Source organism: Salvelinus sp. IW2-2015, linkage group LG1 (assembly GCF_002910315.2).
Source record: "Salvelinus sp. IW2-2015 linkage group LG1, ASM291031v2, whole genome shotgun sequence".
NCBI lineage: Eukaryota > Metazoa > Chordata > Actinopteri > Salmoniformes > Salmonidae > Salvelinus > Salvelinus sp. IW2-2015.
This window is the reverse complement of record NC_036838.1, coordinates 53,474,247-53,485,664: the sequence shown is the minus strand read 5'-3', so window position 1 is coordinate 53,485,664 and position 11,418 is coordinate 53,474,247. Positions and strand designations below refer to the sequence as shown.

At 41.8% G+C, this 11,418-nt stretch overlaps 1 protein-coding gene across 1 annotated transcript; it reads right to left on the bottom strand.

Annotated features, from left to right (window-relative positions):
- Positions 1–2,110: 2,110 nt before the first annotated feature.
- Positions 2,111–11,327, bottom strand: nprl2 (NPR2 like, GATOR1 complex subunit). The gene is made up of 11 exons (XM_023996439.2): positions 10,748–11,327; positions 7,348–7,439; positions 6,870–7,038; positions 5,072–5,180; positions 4,850–4,986; positions 3,995–4,092; positions 3,752–3,788; positions 3,545–3,638; positions 3,338–3,455; positions 2,996–3,138; positions 2,111–2,839 (listed from the first exon to the last, which is right to left on the bottom strand). The coding sequence occupies exons 1-11, from the start codon at positions 10,820–10,822 to the stop codon at positions 2,772–2,774; spliced, it is 1,140 nt and encodes a 379-aa protein (XP_023852207.1). The 5' UTR covers positions 10,823–11,327; the 3' UTR covers positions 2,111–2,771.
- Between the last annotated feature and the right edge of the window lie 91 nt (positions 11,328–11,418).

The window sequence follows — 11,418 nt, the reverse complement described above, 5'->3', positions numbered from 1 at the left end:
ACCTTTAAGCCCTAGTTCTCGTTGAAGTCATATTTCCTTTGGCAGTCTTCCTTCAGCACCAGGTTGTACAGAGCAATCCAGACCTGGCCGTCCAATTTAGTCACCTTCAGACAGAACCTTCTGCCATTTTCCATTAATGTACTTCTCTATCTCTCCTGTAGAAGGAGACAAAGGACAGGTAGTGATATGTGGGTCTACCACACTGTAACAACTAGGCCAGGGTTCCCCAACTGGTGGCCCGCAGGCAAAATAGTTGTATATCCCCCGCACACACCTCAAGTAAAAAAACGTATTTCTTTAGATTTTTCATTGTTGGACATAAAAGACTGTAAAYAAAACAGTAAATCAGCTCCAAGTCATTTTAATTTTGGAAATCTGTTCCCAAGTATGTTTTGTCAAATATGATATCTGTTTGGGCTTCTTGTGGTCAATTTGCAGTCTACAAATTATTTGTAATCATGTTCTGGCCCCCTGACCATGCGCTAGTTGATGATCCCATTACAATATTCACGCATCTTGACTTTTTTGCACATTTTGTTGTGTTACAGCCTGAATTTGAAATGGATTATATTGAGGGGMTTTTTGTCACTGGCCTACACACAACACCCCATTATGTCAAAGTGGAAATATGTTTTTAAACATTTTTACAAATTAATACAAAATGAAAAGCTGAAATGTCTTGAGTCAACAAGTATTCAACCCCTTTGTTATGGCTAGCCTAAATAAGTTCAGGAGTAAACATTTGCTTAAGTCACATGTACTGAATAATAGTGTTTAACATGATTTTTGAATGACTACCTCATCTCTGTACCCCACACATACAATTATCTGTAAGGTCCCTCAGTCGAGCAGTGAACAGATTCAACCACAAAGACCAGGGAGGTTTTCCAATGCCTCGCAAAAAAGGGCACCTATTGATAGATGGGTCAAATGAAAAAAGCAGACGTTGAATATTCCTTTGAGCATGGTGAAGTTATTAATTACACTTTGGATGGTGTATCAATGAACGCAGTCACTACAAAGATACAGGCGTCCTTCCTAACTCCGGAGAAGAGGGAAACCACTCAGGGATTTCACCATTAGGCCAATGGTGACTTTGAATCAGTTACAAAGTTTAATGGCTGTGATAGGAGAAAACTGAGGATGCATCAACAACATTGTAGTTACTCAACAATAGTAAACTAATTGACAGWGGGAAAAGAGGGAAGCCTGTACAGAATAAACATATTCCAAAACATGCATCCTGTTTGCAACAAGGCACTAAAGTAAAACTGCAAAAAATGTGCCAAAGAAATTCACTTTATGTCTTGAATACAAAGTGTTATGTTTGGGGCAAATCCATCACAACACATTACTGAGTATCCACTTCATATTTTCAAGCATGGTGGTGGCTGCATCATGTTATGAGTATACTCTTTTTTTAGGATAAAAAGAAACAGAATAGAGCTAAGCACAGGCAAAATCTTAGAGGAATACCTGGTTCAGTCTGCTTTCCAACAGACACTGGGAGACAAATTCACCTTTCCGCAGAAAAATAACACAAGGCCAAATATACACTGGAGTTGCTTACCAAYACGACATTGAATGTTCCTGAGTGGCTTAGTTACAGTTTTGACTTAAATTGGCTTGAAAACCTATGGCAAGACTTGAAAATGGCTGTCTAGCAATGATCAACAACCAACTTGACAGAYCTTGAAGAATTTTTTTAAGCATGTGCAAATATTCTACAATCCAGGTGTGCAAAGCTCGTAGAGACTTACTCAGAAAGACACAGCTGTAATCACTGCCAAAGGTGATTCTAACATCTATTGAGATCAGGGGTGTGAATACTTCTGTAAATGAGACTGTATTTCTGCATTTAATTTTCAATAAGTTAGCTAACATTTCCAAAAACATTATGGGGTTGAGCATCATAATGTGAGTGAAAACATGTTTTTGGAAATGTTAGCAAATTTATTGAAAAAACTGTGTAGATGGGTGAGAAACAAAATCAACTCAATCCATTTTGAATTCAGGCTGTAATACAAGGTGGAATAAGTCAAGGGGTATAAATACTTTCTGAAGGCACTGTAGGTGAAGTGAGCGAGATAAACAGTCAGACAATGYGTCATTCAAATCAACAAAGCATCTTTATTATTGCAAGGAGTTGGTATTAATATCATTTTTTGGTACATTAATAAGCACATTTTACATTTGAGTCATTTAGCAGACACTCTTATCCAGAGCGACTTACAGGAGCAATTAGGGTTAAGTGCCTTGCTCAAGGGCACATCAACAGATTTTTAACCTAGTCGGCACAAGAGTTTGAACTACCGAATGTTCTCTGAACTGGCACAACGCTCTAAACCGCTAGGCTACCTGCCACATTCCTAATTTTTGTGTTCTTTTTAAATTATTCCATTCATTGTTCTGAATGAAACTATTCCACAATGATTGATTCAAAGTCTGGATGGAAAAACCTGAGGATGATAACAGGTGACATACTAGTAGTATAAAAATTCCTACATGTCTCAGCCTTTGAATGCACAGATCATTTCCAGAACATTTCGGATGAAGTCCACAGACAACAACAATAATAGAAAAGTCAGTTTAAGGCATCTTTGGCCGAGGTTGATCCACATTGTGTCTCCTGGACAGCAGGCAGTTGTGTGGGTCAGATGAGAGACGAGCAGGAGGCCTCTGTTTCAGTACAATCGGACCTCGTGTCTGTCTTTGTTAGAGAGATGGCTTTCTCTATCAAAGTGAGTGTGGTTGCTGATTAAGCCAGGGTATCACTTCCAGCACACAATTATGTTMGGGTCATTCTCCAAGCGTTCGTCCAGCTCTTTGTAGCTCATTCCTGCAAATACAGGGAAAGGCACTGCCATGAGAGATTACAGAGTATAGAATGATTTCTCAAAATACTTATCCAGCCCTCTGTAATTATTAATCTTCCTAKACACATTTGTCATCACTATAAAACCAGTAATGTGTCATCATAAACGCCTTAACCTACCCGTCTTGCAGCAGATTTCGTCGTAACTATGGCAACCAGTGTAAAGGCGTGGTGGGCGGCTCCTCTCGTCTCGTGTCACCTTAACAGGATACTTCTGCAGACGGCGAATGAGAGCCTTCATCAGTCCATACTGGATCAGCCTCCTGTTGAGCATCACATGATATCAACAACACTATTCTCTACACTTCTCCGAGTAGATGAAGATTAGCTATCTAGCTAAATCTGGTGCAATGGCATGTTGTACATYGTCCCTGACAAATAAACAAATAAATAGATATGGACATTGAGGTCTATGTCAACCACATAAACATCATGAGTCAACATGGATGATTGGTAACTCACCTCTCATCTACCCTCTGCAGCTGCTGTGAGTAGCGGGAGCAAAGATCGCGAACTGTGGTGCCTGGAGTCAGACCGCAGTACAGCTGGAACACATCCCTTAAACAGGCTCTCTTCTGTCCTGAAGCACACAGACAGCAGAACTTATCATACACTGACTGTAACAAATTCTAACTCGTTCTGACTACAACTTTCCAAACTGGCTGTTACCTTTCTTGGTGACATAGTTGAGACACTCCTCCTGAATGGACCTGTCATCTATCAGGCTCTGGACTGTAGGGGTTGTGCAGTACACATTGGAGTACTGGAGAGACACAACATACAGTGTGTAAGCAGGACTGTACACACACACACACACACCACATTTCAGATGAAGACATTATGTAAAGAAGATATTGTTACTGAGAGTTTCATTACCTGAAATATTGAAACCAAGGTTACAACACCATAATACCTGTGAAAAAGAATGTTCTCTTAGAATCTATTCCATGGTTTCATAGGGAAATGTTGCATGTTTCTGTTGCATCATAAAGAATGTTCTCTTAGTATCTATTCCATGGTTTCAAAGGGAAATGTTTCATCATAAAGGAAGTTCTCTTAGAATCTATTCCAATGGGTTCATTATCTGTTGCATCATATTACCAGTTTTAAAGCACTCACAGTAAATTCTGTACGGCGATCCGGACTAGATTAAGTTCAACATCCGCTTCTGCAGATATCTTCTGGATATGCCTGAACCCATCAATGTAGGCCAGGATCTACAACAGAATTCAACACATTTCTAACATAATTTTCATCAGGGCTTTAATCTGAGACKGGTGCATGATGACATTGCACAGTACTCTAGGTCTTCCTTTCCTGTGGCYGTCCTCATGAGAGCCAGTTTCATCCTAGAGCTTGATGGTTTTTGGGACTGCACWTAAAGAAACTTGACTGACATTCATGTCTTAAAGTAATGATGGACTGTAGTATCTCTTTGCTTATGTGAGCTGTTCTTGCCATAATATGGACCCCTTTTATCTGTATACCACCCCTACCTTGTCACAACACAACTGATTGGCTCAAATGCATTAAAAAGGAAAGAAATTCCACAAATTAACTTTAACAAGGCACACCTGTTAATTAAAATGCAATCCAGGTGACTACCTCATGAGAGAGAATGCCWAGAGTGTGCAAAGCTGTCATCAAGGCAAAGGGTGGCTTCTTTGAAGAATCTCAAATATAAAATCTATTTTGATTTGTTTAACACTTTTTTGGTTACTACATGATTCCATATGTGTTATTTCATAGTGCTGATGTCTTCACTATTATTCTACAATGTAGAAAATAGTACAAATGAAAAKAAAAACTTGAATGAGTAGGTGTGTCCAAACTTTTGACTGGTACTGTATAGACAAATCATTGTTTCTCTGAAACCCTTGATGGGATGTCAGCCACACTGTAGGTACGCTTCCGGTATGGATGAGGCGTTGGTCTATCTGTGTGAGCCACTGTCGGGGTGGCGGAAAGACCTACCTGTTGAGTAGTYAGATCCCACTGGGATTTGATGAAGTGGTCTTTGCACTGAGTGAAGACAGGCACGTCGTATTCCTGCACGATCAGAGGGTCCCTGCGCTGCTCAATCAACTTCAGGTTGATTGTATTGGACTCATCTAAATAAGAGGGAGGGAACGAATGGTGTGTGAGAGAAAGATAAAAGACTGTCTGACACATTGCTGAGTACAAATGCACACATACCGATGGGTAAGGTACAGGCTCCGGTAGCATTTAGCTCCTCTAACAACGTGGACATAATAGGTAGCAGTTTCTGTTTGCTCTCCTCATTCGATATGAACCCACTCTCCAGCTGCAAAATAAAGAGAAATATTAACACTTTGACCTACAGTGGGGAGAACAAGTATTTGAMACACTGCCGATTTTGCAGGTTTTCCTACTTACAAAGCATGTAGAGGTCTGTAATTTTTTTAATCATAGGTACACTTCAACTGTGAGAGACGGAATCTAAAACAAAAATCCAGAAAATCACATTGTATGATTTTTAAGTAATTTGCATTTTATTGCATGACATAAGTATTTGATCACCTACCAACCAGTAAGAATTCCAGCTCTCACAGACCTGTTCGTTTTTCTTTAAGAAGCCCTCCTGTTCTCCACTCAMTACCTGTATTAACTGCACCTGTTTGAACTCGTTACCTGTATAAAAGACACCTGTCCACACACTCAATCAAACAGACTCCAACCTCTCCACAATGGCCAAGACCAGAGAGCTGTGTAAGGACATCAGGGATAAAATTGTAGACCTGCACAAGGCTGGGATGGGCTACAGGACAATAGGCAAGCAGCTTGATGAGAAGGCAACAACTGTTGGCGCAATTATTGGAGAATGGAAGAAGTTCAAGATGACGGTCAATCACCCTCGGTCTGGGGCTCCATGCAAGATCTCACCTCGTGGGGCATCAATGATCATGAGGAAGGTGAGGGATCAGCCCAGAACTACGGGGCAGGACCTGGTCAATGACCTGAAGAGAGCTGGGACCACAGTCTCAAAGAAAACCATTAGTAACACACTACGCCGTCATGGATTAAAATCCTGCAGCGCACGCAAGGTCCCCCTGCTCAAGCCAGCGCATGTCCAGGCCCGTCTGAAGTTTTCCAATGACCATCTGGATGATCCAGAGGAGGAATGGGAGCAGGTCATGTGGTCTGATCAGACAAATATAGAGCTTTTTGGTCTAAACTCCACTCGCCGTGTTTGGAGGAAGAAGAAGGATGAGTACAACCCCAAGAACACCATCCCAACCGTGAGGCTGTCTCTTATACACATCTAGATGTGTATAAGAGACAGATTGAGGGGAGGATGGATGGGGCCATGTATCGAGAGATCTTGGCCAACAACCTCCTTCCCTCAGTAAGAGCATTGAAGATGGGTCGTGGCTGGGTCTTCCAGCATGACAACGACATGAAACACACAGCCAGGACAACTAAGGAGTGGCTCCGTAAGAAGCATCTCAAGGTCCTGGAGTGGCCTAGCCAGTCTCCAGACCTGAACCCAATAGAAAATCTTTGGAGGGAGCTGAAAGTCCGTAATGCCCAGCGACAGCCCCGAAACCTGAAGGATCTGGAGAAGGTCTGTATGGAGGAGTGGGCCAAAATCCCTGCTGCAGTGTGTGCAAACCTGGTCAAGAACTACAGGAAACGTATGATCTCTGTAATTGCAAACAAAGGTTTCTGTACCAAATATTAAGTTCTGCTTTTCTGATGTATCAAATACTTATGTCATGCAATAAAATGCAAATTACTTAAAAATCATACAATGTGATTTTCTGGATTTTTGTTTTAGATTCCGTCTCTCACAGTTGAAGTGTACCTATGATTTAAAAAAAATTACAGACCTCTACATGCTTTGTAAGTAGGAAAACCTGCAAAATCGGCAATGTATCAAATACTTGTTCTCCCCACTGTATATATCCCATAAGACATTCAGATCTTGTGATGTTTTGAAAAAGAGCACTAGCCTCCAGGGAGATCCTTTTACCTCCAGCGTTGTGAGGTACCCTGACAGCTTCTTGACAATTGGCTCAAGGGCACAGGTCTTGGTCCTTGCATCGCATACAAGGCCCAGGTTAAAGAGCAGAGCATTACGGCTGTACTTCTTGTGCTCGATYCACACCGGACAACCAATTAACTTCTTCCCCATGGCCGTTCTACATCAATCAAAGACAAGTCCATATTATGGCAAGAACCGCTCAAATAAGCGAAGAGAAACGACAGTCCATCATTACTTTAAGACATGAAGGTCAGTCTATTCGGAAAATGTGCAGTTACAAAAACCATCAAGCGCCATGATGAAATTGGCTCTTGTGAGGACCGCCACAGGAAAGGAAGAAATTGCAGCCCAAATAAATTRTTCACATAGTTCAAGTAACAGACACAAGAGGAGAGAAAAATAAGACCTGTTGTTAAATTGGACCATGAATAAGAATATCCTAATGTAAATTCCCAAGTGTACGTACACAGTTATGAGTTTGTTCTGCAGTTCTGGTTTGGTAATGATGTACACCTGTACTGTGTCAAAGAGCTCACGGGATATGTACTCCTCTGGAACCTGGAAAGGATAGAACACAATACAAAGATGGGAAAAGATAGAACACAGRCCCAACAGATCCACAGATGACACAATCTTTATTGCCCTCTCCCACCTGGACAAACGGAACACCTACAGTATGTGAGAATGCTGTTCATTGACTACAGCTCAGCATTCAACACCATTGTGCCCTCGAAGCTTATCACTAAGCTAAGGACTCTGGGACTGAACACCTCCCTCAAACTGGATCCTGGACTTCCTGACAGCCCGCCCCCAGGTGGTGAGGATAGGCAATAACACAGCCATGCTGACCCTCAACACGGGGGCCCCTCAGAGGTGCGTGCTTAGTCCCCTCCTGTACTCRGTGTTCACCCACGACTGCGTGGCCACGGACAACTACAACATCATCACTAAGTTTGCCGACAACATCACTAAGTTTGCCGACAACACGACGGTGGTAGTCCTGATTACCGACAACAATGAGACAGCTTATAGGGAGGAAGTCAGAGARCTGGCAGTGTGGTTCCAGGAGAACAACCTCTCCCTTAATGTCAGCAAGACAAAGGAGCTGATCGTGGACTACAGGAAACGGACGGGACGAGCACGCTCCCATCCACATCGACAGGGCTGTAGTGGAGCGGGTCGAGAGCTTCAAGTTCCTCGGTGTCCACATCACTAAGGATCTATCATGGTCCAAATACACCAACACAGTCGTGAAAAGAGCACAACAATGCCACTTCCCCCTCAGGAGACTGAAATTATTTGGCATGGGCCCTCAGATCCTCAAAAAGTTCTACAGCTGCACCATCGAGAGCATCTTGACTGACTGCATCACCAGTATGGCAACTGCTTGGCATCCGACCGCAAGGCACTACAGAGTAGTGCGTACGGCCCAGTACATTACTGGGGCTGAGCTTCGTACCATCCAGGACCTCTATACCAGATAATGTCAGAGGAAGGCCCAAAAAAGTGTCAAAGCCTCCAGCCTCCCAAGCCACAGACTGTTCTTGCTGCTACAGCACAGCAAGCAGTACCAATCCCCCAAGTCTGGAACCAACTGGACCCTGAACAGCTTCTACCCCCAAGCCATAAGACTTCTAAACAGCTAATCAAAGGGCTACCCGTGTAACAGTATAACTTTAGTCCGTCCCCTCGCCCCGACCCGGGCGCGAACCAGGGACCCTCTGCACACATCAACAACAGTCACCCACGAAGCATCGTTACCCATCGCTCCACAAAAGCCACGGCCCTTGCAGAGCAAGGGGAACCACTACTTCAAGGTCTCAAAGCGAGTGARGTCACCGATTGAAACGCTATTAGCGCGCACRACCGCTAACTAGCTAGCCATTTCACATCGGTTACACCCGGACTACTTGCATTTACCTTTTTTGGCACTAACTCTTTAGCAGTGACTCTATGCACACACTGGACTCTACCCACACACACTTACTGATACCCCCAACACACACACTCAAACTGATGCACTCTCATACTCACCACATAAGCTGCTGATAGTCACTTTACCCCTACCTATACAGTGCATTCGGAAAGTATTCAGACCCCTTGACTTTTTCCACATTTGTTACGTTAAAGCCTTATTCTAAAATGGATTCAATAAAAAAAATTACTCATCAATCTACACACAATACCCCATAACGACAAAGCGAAAACAGGTTTTTCTAAACGTTTTCAAATGTATTGAAAATAAAAAATTATTTACATAAGTATTGAGACCCTTTGGTATGAGACTCGAAATTGAGCTCAGGTGCATCCTGTTTCCATTGATCCTTAAGACGATTATACAACGTGACTGGAGTCCACCTGTGGTAAATATCGGAGTAAAACCCAAGCCATGAGGTCGAAGGAATTGTACACAGCACTACGACCATGAGGTCGAAGGAATTGTACATAGCACTACGACCATGAGGTCGAAGGAATTGTACATAGCACTACGACCATGAGGTCGAAGGAATTGTACATAGCACTACGACCATGAGGTCGAAGGAATTGTACATAGCACTACGACCATGAGGTCGAAGGAATTGTACATAGCACTACGACCATGAGGTCGAAGGAATTGTACATAGCGCTACGAGACAGGGTCATGTTGAGGTACAGATCTGGGGAAGGGTACCAAAACATTTCTGCAGCATTGAAGGTTCCCAAGAACACAGTGGCCTCCATCATTCTTAAATGGAAGAAGTTTGGAACCACCAAGACTCTTCCTAGAGCTGGCCGCCTGGCCAAACTGAGAAATCGGGGGAGAATATATATTTTTTAATCCCTGTCCCCGCAGGAGGCCTTTTGCTTTTGGTAGGCAGTCATTGTAAATAAGAATTTGTTCTTAACTAACTTGCCTAGATAGATTAGAGCAGTAAAAATAAATGTTGTGTCACACCCGTGGTATACGGTCTGATATACCACAGCTGTCAGCTAATCAGCATTCAGAGCTGGAACCACCCAGTTAATAATCCATTTTAGAATAAGCCTGTAACATAACAAAATGTGTTAAAAGTCAAGTGTTCTGAATACTTTACGAATGTATTGTATGTACAGTACAGTACATAGGTACCTKAATTACTTTGTGCCTCTGCACATTAACTTAGTACTTATACTCCCTGTATACCCATGTTATTTTCTAAAKCCTATTTATAGCCAGTTGTGGAAAAAGTACCCAATTGTAATACTTGAGTAAAAGTAAAGATTAAAAGTAAAAATTACTCAAGTAAAAATGAAAGTTACCCGGTAAAATACTACTTGAGTAAAAGTCTAAAAGAATTTGGTTTTAAATAAATATATATATATATATTAAGCAAACCAGAGGGCACCGTTGRAGTTTTTTACTTATTTATCGATAGCCAGGGGACCCTCCAAGACMCAGACATAATTTACAAACCAAGCATTTGTGTTTAGTGAGTCTTGCTAAGCATTCAAAATGTAACGAGTACTTTTGGGTGTCAMGTAAAATGTATGGAGTAAAAAGAACACTATTTTTTCAAGGAATGTAGCAAAGTAAAAGTTGTCAAAAATATAAATAGTAAAGTACAGATACCACAAAGAAAACTACTTAAGTAGTACATTAAAGTATTTTTACTCCACTGTGTAACCATGTTATATTTACTCGTTATTCACTGCGTCACCATTTCTATTTTTGATCTTATCTTTAACTCTGCATTGTTGGAAAAGGACCCGTAAGTAAGCAGTTCACTGTAAGTCTACCCGCCAGGTTGTCTACGAAGCATGTGACAAATAAATTGCGATTTGATTAAAAAGTTAGCTTGACACTCGTTGCAAAAACTGTCAAAACATATACTGTACTGTACACCTACCTGGTAAGTAATCTTTGGTCCCAGTGTGGGGTGAAACTCACTAAAAAATATACACTCTATTCGACTCATCCCCATGAAGACGTTGTAAAGAGGACTTTAAACTTCAGGTAGTATAATAAAGAAAGAAAGCAACTCCAACTGCGTCAATCTCTTACTCAGGTCTCAGACAATGTGAATGCTCAATTGAAGATAAGTATTTTTGAAGACCTACAGTAGCTGTGTATCTAACACTCTCTTGTTACTGTAGCTAGCTAGTAGCTATGATGACTCCTAATTCCTGACAGAGCAGGGAAGGGTTGTTSTTGACAGTCTACCCTAGCTAGCTAGTCCAGCTATCTCTAGCTAACTTAACTCTCTGGCTAATGTGTAAACATACAACTGGATCCTCTTGTATTTCCTTGCAATTGACGACCAATTTGTTTAAATGTCATGCAAAAAATATACCACAGCGTAAATACAATCGAACAAGTGGTATGCTAGCTGGCTATATGGTTAACAACAACCTTGCGCTATCGATGAAACATGGTGGAGTTCCCGAACATAATAATTARCCGTACTGCGCATTACTGATGGGTACGTTCCAGGACACGCCAAACAAGTTGATGGATGTCAGATTTGGGAAATTAAATCTTTATAGTAAATGTTAAATAAATGTAGATCCAGTATGAACT